At 50.6% G+C, this 21,886-nt stretch overlaps 1 protein-coding gene across 1 annotated transcript in view; it reads right to left on the reverse strand.

Moving 5' to 3' along the window:
• Positions 1-19,970, reverse strand: part of LOC140207312 (uncharacterized) — a 40,037-nt gene extending 20,067 nt beyond the window's left edge. The window contains exons 1-4 of the mRNA XM_072275815.1: positions 19,757-19,970; positions 13,797-13,938; positions 10,907-11,049; positions 6,086-6,175 (exon numbers count right to left, since the gene is read on the reverse strand). Coding sequence (XP_072131916.1) covers positions 6,086-6,152 — 67 coding nt within the window. The 5' untranslated portion in view covers positions 6,153-6,175; positions 10,907-11,049; positions 13,797-13,938; positions 19,757-19,970. The remainder of the gene's footprint in view (positions 1-6,085; positions 6,176-10,906; positions 11,050-13,796; positions 13,939-19,756) is intronic.
• Between the last annotated feature and the right edge of the window lie 1,916 nt (positions 19,971-21,886).

The raw sequence follows: 21,886 nt of genomic DNA on the forward strand, positions 1-21,886 counted from the left end.
GAGTGAATCACATTCCACACCGTCCCACCACAAACTCCTGGGATCAGACACAGAGTGAATCACTTTCCACACCGTCCCATCACACACTCCCGGGGTCAGACACAGAGTGAATCTCCCTCCACACCGTCCCATCACACACTCCCGGGTTCAGACACAGAGTGAATCACATTCCACACCGTCCCATCACACACTCCCGGGGTCAGACACAGAGTGAATCTCCCTCCACATCGTCCCATCACACACCCCCGGGGTCAGACACAGAGTGAATCTCCCTCCACACCGTCCCATCACACACTCCCGGGGTCAGACACAGAGTGAATCTCCCTCCGCACCGTCCCGTCACACACTGCCGGGGTCAGACACAGAGTGAATCTCCCTCCGCACCGTCCCATCACACACTCCCGGAGTCAGACACAGAGTGAATCACATTCCACACCGTCCCACCACAAACTCCTGGGGTCAGACACAGATTGAATCACCTTCCACACCGTCCCATCACACATTCCCGGGGTCAGTCACAGAGTGAATCTCCCTCCACACCGTTCAGTCACACACTCCCGGGGTCAGACACAGAGTGAATCTCCCTCCACACCGTCCCATCACACACTCCCGGGGTCAGACACAGAGTGAATCTCCCTCCACACCGTCCCATCACACACTCCCGGTGTCAGACACAGAGTGAATCTCCCTCCACACCGTCCCATCACACACTCCCGTGGTCAGACCCAGAGTGAATCTCCCTCCACACCGTCCCATCACACACTCCCGGGGTCAGTCACAGAGTGAATCTCCCTCCACACCGTCCCATCACACACTCCCGGGGTCAGACACAGAGTGAATCTCCCTCCACACCGTCCCATCACACACTCCCGGGGTCAGACACAGAGTGAATCACATTCCACACCGTCCCATCACACACTCCCGGGGTCAGAGACACAGAGTGAATCACATTCCACACCGTCCCATCACACGCTCCCGGGGTCAGACACAGAGTGAATCTCCCTCCACACCGTCCCATCACACACTCCCGGGGTCAGACACAGAGTGAATCTCCCTCCACACCGTCCCATCACACACTCCCGGGGTCAGACATAGAGTGAATCTCCCTCCACACGGTCCCATCACACACTCCCGGCGTCAGAGACACAGAGTGAATCACATTCCACACCGTCCCACCACAAACTCCTGGGATCAGACACAGAGTGAATCACCTTCCACACCGTCCCATCACACATTCCCGGGGTCAGACACAGGATGAGTCTCCCTCCACACCTTCCCATCACACACTCCCGGGGTCAGACACAGATTGAATCACATTCCACACCGTCCCACCACAAACTCCTGGGGTCAGACACAGAGTGAATCACTTTCCACACCGTCCCATCACACACTCCCGGGGTCAGACACAGAGTGAATCTCCCTCCGCACCGTCCCATCACACACTCCCGTGGTCAGACACAGAGTGAATCTCCCTCCACACCGTCCCATCACACACTCCCCGGGTCAGACACACAGTGAATCACATTCCACACCGTCCCACCACAAATTCATGGGGTCAGACACAGAGTGAAACACCTTCCACACCGTCCCATCACACACTCCCGGGGTCAGACACAGAGTGAATCTCCCTCCACACCGTTCAGTCACACACTCCCGGGGTCAGACACTGAGTGAATCTCCCTCCACACCGTCCCATCACACACTCCCGGGGTCAGACACAGTGTGAATCTCCCTCTACACCGTCCCATCACACACTCCCGGGGTCAGACACAGAGTGAATCTCCCTCCACACCGTCCCATCACACACTCCCGGGGTCAGACACAGAGTGAATCTCCCTTAACACCGTCCCATCACACACTCCCGTGGTCAGTCACAGAGAGAATCTCCCTCCAGACCGTCCCATCACACACTCCCGGGGTCAGACACAGAGTGAATCTCCCTCCACACCGTCCCATCACACACTCTCGGGGTCAGACACAGAGTGAATCACATTCCACACCGTCCCATCACACACTCCCGGGGTCAGACACACAGAGTGAATCTCCCTCCACACCGTCCCGTCACACACTCCCGGGGTCAGACACAGAGTGAATCTCCCTCCACACCGTCCCATCACACACTCCCGGGTTCAGACACAGAGTGAATCACATTCCACACCGTCCCATCACACACTCCCTGGGTCAGACACAGAGTGAATCTCCCTCCACACCGTCCCTTCACACACTCCCGGGGTCAGACACAGAGTGAATCTCCCTCCACACCGTCCCATCACACACTCCCGGGTTCAGACACAGAGTGAATCACCTTCCACACCGTCCCATCACACATTCCTGGGGTCAGTCACAGAGTGAATCTCCCTCCACACCGTCCCATCACACACCCCCGTGGTCAGACACAGACTGAATCTCCCTCCACACCGTCCCATCACACACTCCCGGGGTCAGACACAGAGTGAATCTCCCCCCACACCGTCCCATCACACTCTCCCGGGGTCAGACACAGAGTGAATCACATTCCACACCGTCCCATCACACACTCCCGGGGTCAGAGACACAGAGTGAATCACATTCCACACCGTCCCATCACACGCTCCCGGGGTCAGACACAAAGTGAATCTCCCTCCACACCGTCCCATCACACACTCCCGGGGTCAGACACAGAGTGAATCTCCCTCCACACCGTCCCATCACACACTCCCGGGGTCAGACATAGAGTGAATCTCCCTCCACACCGTCCCATCACACACTCCCGGGGTCAGAGACACAGAGTGAATCACATTCCACACCGTCCCACCACAAACTCCTGGGGTCAGACACAGAGTGAATCACCTTCCACACCGTCCCATCACACATTCCCGGGGTCAGACACAGGATGAGTCTCCCTCCACACCTTCCCATCACACACTCCCGGGGTCAGAAACAGATTGAATCACATTCCACACCGTCCCACCACAAACTCCTGGTGTCAGACACAGAGTGAATCTCCCTCCACACCGTCCCATCACACACTCCCGAGGTCAGACACAGAGTGAATCTCCCTCCACACCGTCCCATCACACACTCCCGGGGTCAGACACAGAGTGAATCACATTCCACACCGTCCCATCACACACTCCCGGGGTCAGACACACAGACTGAATCTCCCTCCACACCGTCCCATCACACACTCCCGGGGTCAGACACAGAGTGAATCTCCCTCCACACCGTCCCATCACACACTCCCGGGGTCAGACACACAGTGAATCACATTCCACACCGTCCCATCACACACTCCCGGGTTCAGACACAGAGTGAATCTCCCTCCACACCGTCCCATCACACACTCCCGGGGTCAGACACAGAGTGAATCTCCCTCCACACCGTCCCATCACACACTCCCGGGGTCAGACACAGAGTGAATCTCCCTCCGCACCGTCCCATCACACACTCCCGTGGTCAGACACAGAGTGAATCTCCCTCCACACCGTCCCATCACACACTCCCGGGGTCAGACACACAGTGAATCACATTCCACACCGTCCCACCACAAACTCCTGGGGTCAGACACAGAGTGAAACACCTTCCACACCGTCCCATCACACACTCCCGGGGTCAGACACAGAGTGAATCTCCCTCCACACCGTTCAGTCACACACTCCCGGGGTCAGACACTGAGTGAATCTCCCTCCACACCGTCCCATCACACACTCCCGGGGTCAGACACAGTGTGAATCTCCCTCTACACCGTCCCATCACACACTCCCGGGGTCAGACACAGAGTGAATCTCCCTCCACACCGTCCCATCACACACTCCCGGGGTCAGACACAGAGTGAATCTCCCTTAACACCGTCCCATCACACACTCCCGTGGTCAGTCAGAGAGAGAATCTCCCTCCACACCGTCCCATCACACACTCCCGGGGTCAGACACAGAGTGAATCTCCCTCCACACCGTCCCATCACACACTCTCGGGGTCAGACACAGAGTGAATCACATTCCACACCGTCCCATCACACACTCCCGGGGTCAGACACACAGAGTGAATCTCCCTCCACACCGTCCCGTCACACACTCCCGGGGTCAGACACAGAGTGAATCTCCCTCCACACCGTCCCATCACACACTCCCGGGTTCAGACACAGAGTGAATCACATTCCACACCGTCCCATCACACACTCCCTGGGTCAGACACAGAGTGAATCTCCCTCCACACCGTCCCATCACACACTCCCGGGGTCAGACACAGAGTGAATCTCCCTCCACACCGTCCCATCACACACTCCCGGGTTCAGACACAGAGTGAATCTCCCTCCACACCGTCCCATCACACACTCCCGGGGTCAGACACAGAGTGAATCTCCCTCCACACCGTCCCATCACACACTCCCGTGGTCAGACACAGAGTGAATCTCCCTCCACACCGTCCCATCACACACTCCCGGGGTCAGACACAGAGTGAATCTCCCTCCACACCGTCCCATCACACTCTCCCGGGGTCAGACACAGAGTGAATCACATTCCACACCGTCCCATCACACACTCCCGGGGTCAGAGACACAGAGTGAATCACATTCCACACCGTCCCATCACACGCTCCCGGGGTCAGACACAGAGTGAATCTCCCTCCACACCGTCCCATCACACACTCCCGGGGTCAGACACAGAGTGAATCTCCCTCCACACCGTCCCATCACACACTCCCGGGGTCAGACATAGAGTGAATCTCCCTCCACACCGTCCCATCACACACTCCCGGGGTCAGAGACACAGAGTGAATCACATTCCACACCGTCCCACCACAAACTCCTGGGATCGGACACAGAGTGAATCACCTTCCACACCGTCCCATCACACATTCCCGGGGTCAGACACAGGATGAGTCTCCCTCCACACCTTCCCATCACACACTCCCGGGGTCAGACACAGATTGAATCACATTCCACACCGTCCCACCACAAACTCCTGGGGTCAGACACAGAATGAATCACTTTCCACACCGTCCCATCACACATTCCCGGGTTTAGACACAGGATGAGTCTCCCTCCACACCGTCCCATCACACACTCCCGGGTTCAGACACAGAGTGAATCACATTCCACACCGTCCCACCACAAACTCCTGGGGTCAGACACAGAGTGAATCACCTTCCACACCGTCCCATCACACATTCCCGGGGTCAGACACAGGATGAGTCTCCCTCCACACCGTCCCATCGCACGTCCCGGGGTCAGACACAGAGTGAATCTCCTTCCACACCGTCTGATCACACACTGCCGGGGTCAGACACAAGATGAGTCTCCCTCCACACCGTCCCATCACACACTCCCGGGGTCAGACACAGAGTGAATCACCTTCCACACCGTCCCATCACACGCTCCCGTGGTCAGACACGCAGTCAATCACCTTCCACACCGTCCCATCGCACACTCCCGGGGTCAGACACAGAATGAAGCTCCCGCCACACCGTCACATCATATACTCTCGGGGTCAGACACAGAGTAAAGCTCCGTCCACACTGTCCCATCTCGCACTCCCGGGGTCAGACACAGAGTGAAACTCCCTCATTCCGTCCTATCTCACACTCCCAGAGTCAGACACAGAGTGAATCTCCCTCCACAGCGTTCCATCTAGCACTCCCGGGATCAGGCATCGAGTGAAACGCCCTCCCTCCATCCTATCCCGCACTCCTGGCATCAGACACAGAGTGAAGCCCCTCCACACCGTCCCATCACACACTCCCGGGGCCGGAAACAGAGTGAATCTCCCTTCACACCTTCCCATCGCACACTCCCGGGGTCAGACACACAGAGTGAATCTCCTTCCACACCGTCCTATCACACACTCCCGAGGTCAGACACAGACTGAAGTCCCGTCCACTCCATCCGATCACACACACCCGGGGTCAGACACAGAGTGAATCTCCCTCCACACCGCCCATCACACACTCTCTCGGTCAGACACAGATTGAAGCTCCCTCCGCACCGTTCCATCTAGCATTCCGGGATCAGATACAGAGTGAAACTCCCTTCCTCCGTCCTATCTCACACTCCCGGGGTAAGAAACAGACTGAATCTCCCTCCCCTCCGTCTCTCTGCCCCCCTCACCTGGAGAAGGAGACCGGGCGTCCGTTTTTGTGAACTTCACATTCATGTAAGTCTCGCTGCCGTCCATCCTGTCGAGGGTCCTCTGCCGCTCTGAGCGCAGAAAGGGGAAGCAACCGTTGAGAGAGGAAGCCCGTGTTGAGAAGCGTGTCCGACCGAACAGCAACAAACAACAGATGAACAGCTGATAAGGCGAGGAACCGAGAACAGCCGGAGGAAGTGCGGGGAGGAGAGAGGATGAGGTCTTTCGAGAAAGTGTTTAGAACGGTGGGGAAGAGTAGTGAAAGTGGGGAGAAAGAGTGGGGTAGGAGAGACAGAGGGGAAGTTTGGTGTTTAGCGGAGAGAGTGAAGTGGGTGACGGGTAGTGTTGGGAGAGAGCGAACTGAGAGCGATAGAAATGGGGAAAGGAGGGAGAGAGAAAGGGGAGAAATAGAGAGAGGGAGATTCGGAGAGAGATTGGGAAAGAGACGGTGAAAAGAGAGGGCGATCGAACGGGGTGAAGAAAGGGAGACAGAGATAGAATGAGAGGGAGCGGAGAGGACGATAGGGAGGAGAGAGTCAGCGATGTACAAAGGAAAGTAGTGCAGGAAGGGAAGAGGTGAGGGAGAAGGAATGCTGACGATGGAAGCAGAGAGGCATCGGAAGGCGAGAGGGGGGAGAGGAAAAGAAGGAGGGAAGTCGAGAAGGAGGGCAGGGATGAGGAAGGACGGAATGTCGGAGGGATCCGTGTCACTCATCCAGAGCCTCTCTTGTCCTGGAGATTTGCACCCCGTGGTTGGTTCCTGATTTGTGCGTCGGACGCTCCCACAGGTCCGGACCATCGCTGGGGCTTCAGACGCTCTGTCTGGGAGGAACCACGACCCCGGGACGAAGCCCCATCATCCACCGAGGTGAATGAGCCCCCTCCCTCGGAGTGAGGTGAGCAGCTCCCCTCAAAACTCGTTCCTCGACTTCCTCGTCCAGTGACGCACTCTCTCTTTCCTTCCTTAATTCGTGGCATTCCCGCACCCCCCCCCCTTCTTTCTCTCTCTCTCTCTCTCTCTCTCTCTCTCTCTCTCTCTCTCTCTCTCTCTCTCTCTCTCTCTCTCTCTCTCTCTCACACACACACACACACACACACACAAACACGCACACACACAAACTATCTCTCTCAGCTGTTCCTCTCCCCATCACTCTCTCCACCTCTCCATCTCTCTCTCTCTCCTATTCCGGCGATGGGGGGGTCGGGAAGAGATTAGACACCATTTGGCCCGTGCCAGCCGGCTATCTCACCACTGCTCCCTCCTGTCTCTAAATCTCCCATTAACCGCTTTCCCCGCTCCTTCAGTCGTGTCTCCTCTCCGCCCCCCACCCAAACCCTCCACACCAGCGGATCACACGCTCCCGGAGTCAGACACAGAGTGAGGCTCCCTCCGCACCGTCCCATCACACACTCCCGGAGTCAGACACAGAGTGAGGCTCCCTCCGCACCGTCCCATCACACACTCCCGGAGTCAGACACAGAGTGAGGCTCCCTCCGCACCGTCCCATCACACACTCCCGGGGTCAGACACAGAGTGAATCTCCCTCCACACCGTCCCATCACACACTCCCAGGGTCAGACACAGAGTGAATCTCCCTCCACACCGTCCCACCGCACACACCCGGGAGTTCGACACAGAGTGAAGCTTCCTCCACACCGTCCCATCACACACTCCCGGGATTCAGACACAGAGTGAAGCTCCCTCCACACCGTCCTGTTGTTTCACGTTCTTTGTCAATGAAAAGTATACTTTTCTAGGGGTGAAGGGTCATAGTTTTAAGGTGCTTGGAAGATGGTACAAGGGGTTGTCGGAGGTATGTTTTTCACACAGGGTGCGGTGGGTTGCCACAGAGCGAGAGTACACTTCCATCGCTGGTGGTCGATGCGGAATCATGTGGGTCTTTTAAGACACTCTTAGATGGGAACTTTTTTCTATGATTTTGTTAATGGACTTGACCCCGACTCCTACTTTCCACACAGCCATCTGTACCACAAAATCATTGACAAGCAATGTGATAAGTTGCAGTCCCAATACTGACTCCGTGACGAACACCACTAGTCACTGGCAGTCAACTAGAGAACGCCCCTTACATTCCCATTGGCTGCCTCCTGCCTGCCAGTCATTCCTTTAGACATGCCGGTGTCATTCCTGTAACGCCATCGGGTTTTAGCTTGTTAAGCAGCCTCAGGCATGGCGCTTTATCAAATGCCTTCTGGATTGCCAGTCAATGATATCAGCTGCCTCTGCTTTGTCCAATCTGCTGGTTACTTCCTCAAAGAACTCTAACAGATGTGTCAGGCAAGATTTCCCTTGACAGGAACCAAGCTGACTTCGACTTATTTTATCATTAGTCACCAAGTGCCTCACAACCTCAAATTTATTAATAGACTCCGACACTCCCCCAAACACTGACTTCAGGCTAACTGGCTAATAATTTCCTTTCTTTGGCCTTCCTCATTTCTTAAAGTGTGCAGTGACATTTGCAATCTTCCAGTCCTCCGGACCATGCCAGAATCAAGTGATTTTTGAAAGATCACCAATGAATCCGTTATCTCTTCAGCAACCTCTCTCAGGACTCTGGGATGTAGTCCACCTGGCCCAGGTGACTTATCCACCAGAAGAACTTTGAGTTTGCCAGGCACTTTTTCCATTGTAATCGCAACGGCACTCACTCCTGCACCCTGACACTCACGGACCACTGGTATAGTGCTAGTGTCTTCCACAGTGAAGACTGATGGAAAGTACCCATTAAGTTCATCTGTCATTTCTTTGTCGCCCATTACTACCTCACCACTCTCATTTTCCAGAGGTTCAATATTAACTCGGAACTCCCCATTACTCTTCATACATTTTGTTTTAAGTGTTAGTATCCTGCTTTATGTTATTGGCTTGTTTGCCCTCATATTCCATCTTTGCCCTTCTTATAGTTTTTCAGTTGCCTTTTGTTGGATTTTAAAAGTGCAACAATCATCCAACTTCCCACTTGCTTATGCTACTTTCTATGCCTCTGACGGACACCACACTAAGCGCAGTCTCCCATTCTTTTCCCGCAGCGTAGTGTAGGTCACCATACTAGTCCCACTGTCCCACTCTCCACCTCACACCCTGTATCAGTCAGAAGAATAATCGCACTGCCGCACTATCTCCCCGCAGCCCCATGTCAGTCCCAAAAGAAATGGCATCGTCCCGCTCTCTCCCCAGAGCCCTGTATCAGTCCCCACACTAATCACCGTGCCCACTCTCCCGGTCGAGCCCCAAGTCAGTCCCCAAACTACTCGCACTGCTCACGCCCTCACCACAGCACCCTGTAAGACTCCAAACTGAACCCACTGCTCCCCTCTCCACACAGCCGTCAGTCATTGAGAACCTCACATGCATAGGCATTTTCCAATCCAGTAACGTCTGCTTTCATCTAAGTTTTGGAAACAAAATCCTGGTAAATACATTTTTTTTTCCTTACCTCTCTGCATGGAACGTTATCGTTGGACCCTGGAAGTGTATAATGCAATAGGGCGGAGGGAATTTCACACAGTTTCTACCCGGTGGTGTGTGATGGGACAGTGTAGAGGGAGATTCACTCTGTGTCTGACCCCGGGAGTGTGTGATGGGACGGCGTGGAGGGAGATTCACTCTGTGTCTGACCCCGGCAGTGTGTGATGGGACGGAGCGGAGGGAGCTTCACTCTGTGTCTGAACCCGGTGGTGTGTGATGGGACGGTGTGGAGGGAGATTCACTCTGTGTCTGACCCCGGGAGTGTGTGATGGGACGGTGTGAAGGGAGTTTCAATCTATGTCTCTCCCGGGAGTGTACGATGAGGCGGTGTGTAGCAAGCATCACTTTGTGTATGACCCCGGGAGCTTGTAGTGCGACGGTGTAGAGAGCGATTCACTCTGCGTCTGAGGCCAGGGTTGTGTCATGGGATGGAGTGTGGGAGATTCACTCTGCATGACCCGTTGAGTGCGTAATGGGACGGTGTGGAGGGTGCTTCTCTCTGCATGACCCGTTGAGTGTGTAATGGGACGGTGTGGAGGGAGATTCACTCTGTGCCTGACCCTGGGAGTGTGTGATGGGACGCTTTGGAGGGAGCTTCACTCTGTGTCTGACCCCGGGAGTGTGTGATGGGACGGTGTGGAGGGAGATTCGCTCTGTGTCTAACCCGGAGTGTGTGATGGGACGCTGTGGAGGGAGCTTTACTATTTATCTGACAGCGCAAGTGTGTGATGGGAAAGTGTGGAGGGAGTTTCTTTGTCACACCTCGTGGGTGTGCGATGGGACGACATGGAGGGAGCTTTACTATTTGTCTTATCCCGGGAGTGTGTGTTGGGACGGTGTGGAGGGAGATTCACTCTGTGTCTAACCCGGAGTGTGTGATGGGAGGCTGTGGAGGGAGCTTTACTATTTATCTGACAGCGCAAGTGTGTGATGGGAAAGTGTCGAGGGAGTTTCTCTGTCACACCTCGTGGGTGTGCGATGGGACGACATGGAGGGAGCTTTACTATTTGTCTTATCCCGGGAGTGTGTGTTGGGACGGTGTGGAGGAAGCGTTAATATTTATTTGACAGCGCAGGTGTGTGATGGGAAAGTGTGGAGGGAGTTTCTCTGTCACGCCTCGTGGGTGTGCGATGGACGATATGGAGGGAACGTGACTCTATATGAACCATGAAGTTTATGATGGGACGGTGTGGAGCGAGTGTCACTTTCTGTCTCACCCCGGGAGTGTGTGATGGGACGGTGTGGAGGGAGGATCGCTCTGTCAGGCCCCGGGCAGTTTGCGGACATCCTCACGTGGTATGGCACATACCTTTTCCTCGATTGAGCTCATTTCCAGCAGCTTTCAACCACACTTCGAATATTTTTGCTTCGCTCAAGCGTGAGATTTTGCCACCGTCGATATGAAATAACAAGCGCCTCTCCTGTTGACCCACCCCTGGAAACACACCTGTTCTGTAAATGGGGAACAGAGAACAGTGAGTGACGATATTGGGGTTTGCTGACCGAGAAACTTTGAACCCAGAGGGAGTCTTCATGTTGTTTCTGATATAAATAGCCGCGAGTACACTCACGAAAGGGAGATTACCCTGTAGCCATCCATTTTTCGCAGAATCGCTCACTATAGATAACTGACCTAATGATTTACACACTAAGTTCAGGAACAGCTGTTACCCCTCAACCATCAGGAAGGAGGTCAGGAGCCTCGGGACTTACACCACCATGCTCAGGAACTGTTACTGGGGGAGATTCAGAAGGGAGTTCTCGGAAGTCCTGGATTCCAGGGTTGAGTTCACCTCATGAATCTGTTGACGATATAGGCGCTGGGTCCTGTTCACCTCCTGACGTTCGCAAAGTTTCATTCACAGATGATCATAGACTGACGAGCCTGGAACACTGAGAGTGACGGTCAGGGGGCGTGTCAGTGACACCGTGTTGAGGGTGGGGGCGGGCGTTTCAGATTGTGGTGTGTTACCTACCCCTAGGCTTCATATTGTCTGTAGACTGTCACTTTAAGGAGAAAGAGGGAATCGAGACTGACTGTTTGGCTCTGTGTTAATTTCTACTGTCTGCAGAATTGCCTCGTTGCTCTGGTGACCAGCTCGTGTTATGTTTTCTCTGCAGCGTGTTTACTTTTTTACAAGGACAGTTACAGACACAGAGAAACACATGCTCAGACTCAAGATGGGTTCCGTCAATTAAAGACACCAGCGAGGGGGTTCCGGTGACGTCATCGTCCAAAATGGCAGCTTGAATGAACAGCTACTCCGGAAAAAAAAAACTCATAAATTGCCGCATTCATTCATCAAATATAAGATCTTCCGAAAATATCTGAATTGATAAGGGGGGCAAGAATGGAGAAAAAGAATGGAGATAAAAAAGGAATCAGTGCGGAGCCTATGGACGGGAGAGGTACAACACGTGTCTCTACTACTCGAACGAGTGCTCGCCAGGCTGACGATGGGCCTCGTTCAGGTGAAGCGGCGAACATGATAAAACCTCTGGAAGAGATACGGGGATTACAAAGAGATATAAACGAGCAACTCAATGATATCAAGTCACAGCTTGACACCGTCAATCAAAAAATAGCGGTGCCCGAGACTCGAATTGAGAAGGTGATGTGATGGTGTGCAGGGAGCTTCACTCTGCGGCTGAGTCCGGCGATGTGTCATGAGACGGCGTGGAGGGAGCTTCACTCCGTATGACCCGGTGAGTGTGTAATGGGACGGTGGGGAGGGAGCTTCACTCACTTCTGATACCAGCAGTATGTGATGGGGCGATGTGGAGCAGCTTCACTCTGAGTCTGATCCAGGTATGTGTGATGGGACGGTGTGGAGGAAGCTTCACTCTGTATGACACCGGGAGGGTGTGATGGGACGGTGTGGAGGGAGCGTCACGTTGTGTCTGACCCCAGGTGTGTGTGATGAGACGGTGTAGAGGGAATTTCACTCTACGTTTCACCCCGGGAGTGTGTGATGGGACGGTGTGGTGGGAGAGTCAGGTTGTGTCTGACCCCGGGAGTGTGTGATGAGACGGTGTGGAGGGGGATTCACTCTGTGTCTGATCCCGAAATATTCCGATGGGACAGCGTGGAGGGATTTCCACTCTGTGTCTTTTCCCCGGAATGGTGTGATGGGACGGTGGGGAGGGAGCTTGACTACTTGTCCGTCCCCGGGAGTGTGTTATGGGACGGTGTAGAGGGAACTGACTCACTGTCTGATCCGGCAGTGTTTGATGGGGCGACGTGCAGTAGCTTCATTATGTGTCTGATCCCAGGATGTGTGATGGGACGGTGTGGGCGGAGTTTCACTCTTTATAACACCGGGAGTGTGTGATGGGATGGTGTGGAGGGAGATTCACTCAATGTCTGACCCCGCGAGTGTGTGATGGGACGGTGTGGGAGGAATTTCACTCTTTATGACACTGGGAGTGTGTGATGTGACAGTGTGGAGGGAGCTTCACAATTTGTCTGACGCTTGGAGTGTGTGATGCGTTGGTGTGGGGCAGCTTCACTCTGTTTCTGATCCTGTGATTGTGCGATCGGACTGTGCGGAAAAAAAAAAGTTTCACTCTGTGTCTGTCCCTGGGAGTGTGTGATGGGTGAGTGTGTGGGGAGATATAATCTGTGTCTGATCCCGGCAGTCTCTGGTGGAACGGAATAGTGGGAGCTTCACTCTGTGTCTGATCCTGTGATTGTGCGATGGAACTGTGTGGAAAAAAAAAAAAAAAAGTTTCACTCTGTGTCTGTCCCTGGCAGTGTGTGATGGGTGAGTGTGTGGGGAGATGTACTCTATGTCTGACCTCGGCAGTCTCCGGTGGGACGGAATAGTGGGTGCTTCACTCTGTGTCTGATCCCAGAAGTGTGTAATGGGTCGATGTAGAGGGGGCTTAACTCTGTGTCTGATCCCGTGATTGTGCGATGGGACAGTGTGGAGGGAGCTTCCCTCTCTGTTTGACCCTGGGAGGGTGTGATGGGACGGTGTAGAGGGAGCTTTACTCTGTGTCCGACCGCGGGTGTATGCAATGGGACGGTGTGGCGGGAGCTTCACTCTGAGTGACCCCTGAAGCGTGTGATAGGACGGTGTGGAAGGAGCTGCACTAGTGTCTGGCCCCGAGAGCGTGTGAAGGGACGTTTTAGAGGAAGTTTCACTCTGTCAGGCCCCGGGCAGATTGTGGCCATCCTCACGTGGTCTGTCACATACCTCTTCCTCGATTGAGCTAATTTCCAGCAGCTTTGAGCCACCCTTCGAACATTTTTTTTTCGCTCCAGCGTGAGATTTTGCCACCGTGATATGAAAAAACAAGCGCCTCTCCTGCTGACCCATCCCTGGCAACATGTCTGTTCTGTAAATGGGGAACAGAGAACAGTGAGTGACGATATTGGGTTTTGCTGACAGTGAAACTGTGTCCCCACAGGGAGCCGTCATGTCGTATCCGATATAAATAGTTACGAGTATATTCAGGGAAGGCAAATTACCCTGCAACTATCCATTTTTCGCAGACTTGCTCACTATAGATAACTGGTCTCAGGATTTACCCTCAATGTTATGGAACAGTTGTTGCCCCTCAACCATCAGGAAGAAGGTCCAGGAACCTCAGGTGTCTCACAACCAGGTTCAAGAAGATATACTACCCCTCAACGATCTGAAAGGAGGTACAGGAGCCTCAGGCTCACACCACCGGGTTCAGGGACAGTTATTAACCTCAACCATACAGAAAGGCTGTCTAGGAGCCTCAGGACTCACACCACCGTGTTCAGGGACAGTTATTAACCCTCAACCATACAGAAAGGCTGTCTAGTAGCCTCAGGACTCACACCACCGGGTTCAGGGACAGTTATTAACCCTCGACAAGCAGGAAGGAGATACAGGAGCCCCAGGAACCACACCACCGGGATCAGGGACAGTTATTAACCCTCAACCAACAGAAAGGCTGTATAGGAGCCTTAGGACTCACACCACCAGGTTCAGGAACAGTTATTACCCAACAAAAATCTTGAAGAAGTTACAGGAGCCTCAGGGCCTACACCACCATGTTCAGGGACAGTTATTACCCACCGAAAATCAGGAAGGTACAGGAGCCTCAGTACCCACACTACCAGGTTCTGGAAAATTATTACCACTCAACCATCAGGATGGGTGTCTAGGAGCCTCAGGACTCACACATCCAGGTTTCTTAACGGTCACTACCCCTGAACCATCATGAAGGAGGTAAAAAAGACTGATGTCTTAGGCGGTCACCCATCCAAGTACTGACCAGGCCTGAGCCTGCTTAGCTTCGGAGCAGAGGGATCTGGGGGTACATGTCCACTTACTTTTATGGGTACTGTAATGGGGGCCCCCAACTCACAGGGAGGAGGGGCTATGCCCCACGGCCTGATGTTTCCTCTAACTGAACCCAGGTTCACCTAGAGACCCCAGCCTTGGAATCACACCTTCGTGGCATTTTGTATTATTATTCGCGATTCTTGGTTCTAATTTGTTCAGGCAGTAGATCGATTAAGCTTTATTCTACTAATTTCAATGATATATTGACAGATAAATACACATGGCTAATGACAAAGTACAATTCATTTCTCATAATGTCACTGGACTGTTAAATCCAATCAAATGCTGGAAAATTCTATCTAAAATGAATAAAAAAGAACAAGCCCATGTACCATATTTACAGGAAGCTCACTTCAGTGATAAAGGGCATGGGAAACGAAACAGAATGGGCTTCACTAATTTGTTTTTCTCCTCATATAATTCAGGTTATCTCAAGCAAGCTAAATTTCGAAAAAGTATCCGAAATGGGCTGATATATTCTGGTAAGGGGGAATATAGATGGAAATTCAGATACCCCGTTGAATACAAAAGCGCACCCAGGAAGTGATAATAAGTTTCTTTCATAAAATTACTAATATATTGGAACGGAAGCAGAGGGTCTCCTGATATGTGGAGGAGACTGAAATCTACAATTACAACCAAAGTTAGACTCTTCCGATAGAAAACCCTATGAAACAAAATCGTTACATAAGAGAGTTAATACATTTTTTGTGAAAGTTGGTTTAATAGATATATGGAGGGACCTTTTCCCCGACAAAAGGGATTACATTCATTATTCTGTCCCACTTTTTGTATATACAAGAACAGACTACTTAATGTGTTAGTGCGTGGCCAAGTGGTTGAGGCGGCGGTCTAGTGAGCTGAAGGTCGCTGGTTCGAGCCTCAGCTGTGGCAGCGTGTTGTGTCTTTGAGCAAGGCACTTAACCACACGGTGCTCTGCGGTGACACCGGTGCCAAGCTGTATCGGCCCTAATGCCCTTCCCTTGAACAACATCGGTGGCGTGGAGAGGGGAGGCTTACAGCATGGACAACTGCCGGTTGTCTTTGTTAGGAGAAAATTAGAATTCGAACTTTTGACCCGCAATTTGACTGTAAGAAAAGGTGGGGCCCGTTACTATCATTTTAGTTGAGTTAATTAAGATGGTACCCTTCTGTTTCTTGTGTAATCTGATTCTGTAGGAGGATTGATTTTTTTTTTTTTTCCATTTATGGAAGCTTGTACGGCGTACAGCTCCGAGATTGTGTAACCAATGTTTTTGTTTTAGTGTTTTTTTTTCGGTTAGTGTTTTTATTATTATTATTATTATTTTTGGTTTAGTTAGTAGGGGTTCTTTCTACCATCTTCCTTTTTTTCCAAAAAAGGCATTTTTAACATTTTGTTTTTCCCTCTTATTATTGGTATACTGTTTAGCTTGGTTAATCTGTTATTTGATAGTTTAACTGTTATTGTATATATTGATATGTTGATTTGACTATTGTAATGTGTTTTTGTTAATTTTCAATAATAATTAATAAAAAAGACTTATAAATAAATAAATACATACATACATACATACATACATAGAAAGTAAGAGCATATATTTTGGGTGTGTACCTCAAGAAGGGGAAAAGAGATAAATACTTAATGAATATACTGCTGGTGGCTGGGACAAAAGACCATTACCAGGAAATGGTTATCACAGGAAGCCCAACTTTAAAAGTATGGATGGAAATTGCAATGGGCATTTACAAAATGGAGAAGATAACGGCATCTGTTAATCATAAGTTGGAACATTTTGATTCATACTGGGGGAAATGGTTTAGCCAAATAACACCGCATAAGACTGATTTTATTCTCACAAGTCAATGAATACGTTTTAATAAAAAAAAGATCACTCCGTACTTGCAGTTAGTTTTCTTCTTTCGCTTGTTCTTTCCATCCTTTCCTTTCTATAAATATTATTTGTCGATTTGTGACAGATATGATTACATGATATACAAACACTACCCAGAAAAGTTGGGATATTTTCCAAAATGCGATAAAAAAAACAAAAATCTGTGATATGTTAATTCACGTGAACCTTTATTTAACTGAAAAAAAAATACAAAGAAAAGATTTTCAATAGTTTTACTGACCAACTTACTTGTAATTTGTAAACATACACAAATTTAGAATTTAATGGCTGCAACACACTCAACAAAAGTTGGGACAGAGGCATGTTTACCATTGTGTTACATCACTTTCCTTTTAATAACACTTTTTAATCGTTTTGGAACTGATGATACTAATTGTAGTAGATCTGCAATTGGAAATTTTGTCCATTCTTGCTTGATATAAGACTTCAGCGGCTCAACAGTCCGTGGTCTCCGTTGTCTGATTCTCCTCTTTATGATGCGCCATACATTTTCAAGAGGAGATAGATCTGGACTGGCAGCTGGCCGGTCAAGCACACGCACTCTGTGTCTACAAAGCCACGCTGTTATAGCCCGTGCCGAATGTGGTCTGGCATTGTCCTGCTGAAATAAGCATGGACGTCCCGGATGATACGTCGCCTTGATGGTAACGTACGTGTCCCTAAAATCCTAATATACCCCTCAGACTCAATGGTACCTTCACATACATGCAACTCACCCATGCCGTGGGCACTTATGCACCCCATACCATCACAGATGCTGGGTTTTTCACCTTTCGCTGATAATAATCTGGATGGTCGTTTTCATCTTTGGCACGGAGAACTCGACGCCCGTTTTTTTTTTTCCTGAAAACTAGCTGAAATGTGGACTCATCTGACCACAGCACACGGTTCCACAGTTTTTCGGCCCACCTGAGATGAGCTCGGCCCAAAGAACTCGCCGGCGTTTCTGCATAGAGTTGATGTATGGCTTCCTCCTTGCGTAATACAGTTTCAAGTTGCATTTCTGGATGCAGCGACGGACTGTGTTGAGCGACAATGGTTTTCCGAAGTACTCCCGAGCCCAGGTGGCTATAATTGTCACAGTAGCATGACGGTTTCTTAGGCAGTGCCGCCTGAGGGCTCGAAGATCACGCGGATTCAACAGTGGTTTCCGACCTTGCCCCTTACACACTGAGATGTCTCTGAATTCTCTGAATCTGTTCACAATATTATGTACTGTAGATGTTGAAAGACCTAAATTCTCTGCAATCTTGCGTTGAGAAATGGTCCTTTTGAACTGACTAACAAGTCTCTCAGGAATTTTGGCACAAAGGGGTGAGCCACGACCCATCCTTGCTTGCAAAGACTGAGCCTTTGATGGATGCTACTTTTATACCCAGTCATGATACCTCACCTGCTACCAATTAGCCTGCTTAATGCGGAGTCCTCCAATCCGGTGTTACTTGAATAGTCTGTGCACTTTTCAATCTTTTTTTGACTCTGTCCCAACTTCTGTTGAGTGTGTTGAAGACATCAAATTCTAAATGTGTGTATATTTACAAAATACAATTAAGTTGGTCAGTAAAACTATTAACAATCTTTCCTTTGTACTTTTTATCAGTTAAATAAAGGTTCACGTGAATTAACATATCAAAGAGGTTTGTTTTTATTGCATTTTGGAATTATCCAAACTTTTCTGGAAATAGAGTTTGTATATGTACAGTATTTGAAATACATCTTATGGAAACGTTTGATGATGAAGTTCTATAAAAAATACAAAAAATGTTGAAGGTGAAAAAAGAATGGGTTCTACAACAGGAGGATGATCCAAAACACACCTCAAAATCCACAACGGACTACTTCAAGAGGCGCACGATGAAGGATTTACCATGGCTTTCACAGTCCACCGAACTAAACATCATCCAAAATCTGTGGATAGACCTCAAAAGAGCAATGCATGCAAGACGGCCCAAGAATTTCACAGAACTAGAAACCTTTTGCAATGTAGAATGGGCGAAAATCCCCCAAACAAGAATTGAAAGACTTTTAGCTGCCTGCAGAAAGCGTTTACACGCTACCACACTCGCCAAAGAGCGTGTTACAAAGTACTGACCATACAGGGTGCCCAAACGTTTGCTTCGGGCCCTCTTCCTTTCTGTTATTTTGAAACATTAAAATATGGAATTAAAAAAAGTAATCTTGTTTAAAATATGAAAGAAATGTGGCATCTTTAACATGATGCCTTTTGGAAATCAGGTCATCTTTTACTCGGTTATCTATTCACAGTAACAGGAATTTTGAGCAGGGGTGCCCAAACTTTTGCATGCCACTGTATATGCATCAGGACCTCCGGCTGCGCACTCACCCACTTAAGAATCATTGAGAAGGAATGGTGTGCTGAGAGAAGAGGAAGGAAGGGGAGGAGAGTGGAGGCGACAGAACGGGTGTTCAGCTTGCAGCCGTTGGAGCAGAACGTGTGAGTCGCCATTTTCTTCCACCCTGTTTCTGACTGGAAGCTGTTTAAACACCAAAATCCCTTAACCTATGACTTTCAGTCAGACACAGAGTAAATATCCCTCCACACAGAGCCTTCACACACACCCGGGGTACGACACTGAATTAAGCTCCCTCCACGCCGTCACTTCACACACTCCCGGGGTCAGGCACTGAATGAATCTCCCTCCACACCGTCCCATCACACACACCCGGGGTCAGACACAGTGTGAAACTCCCTCGGCAGTGTATCATCAGACGGTCCCAGTGGTCGGATACAGAATGCAGCTCACTCCTCACCGTCCCAAAACCCACTCCCTTGTTTAGACAAACAGTGAAGCTCACAACATATTATCCCATCACTTTCCCGCGGTCAGACATTTGAAGTACACCCGCACCATCGCAGCAAACTCTACTGGAGTCAGAAAATGTGCACAGTCCCCACCCTCTGCCGCTCTCCTCACTCACCAATGCCCAGCACTTCGGCGTTCCAGTAGTCTCGAACTGTGTGTGTCTCTCGGAGATGGTGTCTGTGTGTGTGTGACCGGATGGTGTGCTGCGTGAAGGGGAAAGGGAAGGAAGGGGAGGAGAGAGGAGGCCAGGGAAGGGGTTGTGAGATTGCACATACTGATGCAAATGGAGTGGAACCACGTGACCGGCCTGTGCATGCAGAGCTTGGAGAGGCTCAGAGCCTGGCGATAGATATTCGGTGGAAGGGGTAGGTGCAGCAACACACATCATTTCTCCCTCAGACTTCCCACAATTGCCGCTGAACACAGAGAGGCAGGCGCGAGGGGCGGTGGCCGAGATTTGAAGAGTTTTACTGGATGGAGCTTGTCATGGTGAAGGGCTGGGCGGTAAGGAAGTTAGGGAATGTGTGCAGGTGAGGCAATGGGTCACGGAGAATGGTAGGGTGAAAGGAAGGGAGGCGTGACGGAGACGAAAGAGGTGTAGTGGAGGGAGTATGTGACGGGGACGAGGAGTAGTGCAGGAGAGGGAGAGTTTGACGGATTCGGGGAGGGATTTTAGCGAGGGAGGGTACAGTGCATACAGGAAGGGGTGTTTCCGTGTTACTGTGAAAGGCCTGACTCTGCGTCGCTGTCTTTTGGTGGTGAGGTTCTGCTACGGAACAACGTCTCGTTGTATCGGTGTCACGATGCGGGGCGTGTTCCTGTCACGACAGGGGTTGTGTCAGTGATCTCAGAGCTTGGATACATAGATGGAATTGTGATTTAGAGGCTATTACCGAGACTTGGCTGGCACCAGGGCAGGAATGGATTCTCAATATTCCAGGATTTCAGTGCTCAAAAAAGAATGGGGGTGGGAAAAGATGGAGAGGGGTAGCTTTACTGGTTGTGGATACTATTACAGCTACAGAAAGGGTTGGTGATGTAGCAGAATCAGCATTTGAGTCAGTGTGGGACGAATTCAGGAACAGGAAGGGAGCAGTTACTCCATTTGGTTAATTCTATAGCACCTCTGCTCGCAGCAGAGATACCGAGGAGCAGATTGGGAGGCATATTTTGGAAAGGTGCAAAAATAATAAGGCTGTTACCTTGGGAGACTTTAAATTCGCGAATATTGTTTGGCACCTGGTAAGTTCCAATGGTTCAGACGGGACAGAGTCTGTTAAGTGTGTCCAGGACGGATTCCTGTAACAGTATGTCGACCGGCCGACGAGGGTGAATGACATATTAGATCCAGAAGTAAGTGACGAACCGGATTTGCTCTCAGATCTCTCAGTGGGTGTGCATCTGGCAGACAGCGACCACCGGTCCGAGGCCTTTAAAGTTATCGTGGAAAGGGATAGAATCAGAGAGGACAAGAATGTTTTTAATTGGGGAAGGGCAAAATATGAGGCTATAAGGCCAGAGATGTGGATGTGAATTGGGAAATGTACTATGGACATTTGGTCGATGATTAGGGATACCTTTCAGGATGTTAGCGACAAATTTGTCCCGGTGAGGAAGATAAAGAATGGTAGGGTGAAGGAACCATGGGTGACAAGTGAGGTGGAGAATCTAGTCAGGTGGAAGAAGGCAGCATACATGAGGTTTAGGAAGCAAAGAGCAGATGGGTCTATTGAGGAAAACAGGGATAGCAAGAACGGAGCTTCAGAAGGGGCTGCGGAGAGCAAGAAGGGGGCATGAAAAGGCCTTGGCGAGTAAGGTAAAGGAAAACTCCAAGCCATTCTTCAATTATGTGAAGAACAATAGGATGACAGGAGTGCAGACAGGACCGATTAGAGATAAAAGTGGGAAGATATGCCTGGAGGCTGTGGAAGTGAGCGAGGTCCTCAATGAATACTTCTCTTCGGTATTCACCAACGAGAGGGAAGTTGATGATGGTAAGGACAATATGAGTGAGGTTTATGTTCTGGAACATGCTGATATTAAGGGGGAGGAGGTGTTGGAGTTGTTAAAATACATTAGGACAGCTAAGTCCCCGGGGCCTGACGGAATATTCCTCAGTCTGCACCAGGAGGTGAGAGAGGAGATTGCTGAGCCTAGGATCTTCATGTCCTCGTTGTCCACGGGAATGGTACCGGAGGATTGGAGGGAGGCGAATATGGTCCCCTTGTTCAAAAAAGGTAGTAGG

Source organism: Mobula birostris, chromosome 13 (assembly GCF_030028105.1).
Source record: "Mobula birostris isolate sMobBir1 chromosome 13, sMobBir1.hap1, whole genome shotgun sequence".
NCBI classification, from domain to species: Eukaryota; Metazoa; Chordata; class Chondrichthyes; order Myliobatiformes; family Myliobatidae; genus Mobula; species Mobula birostris.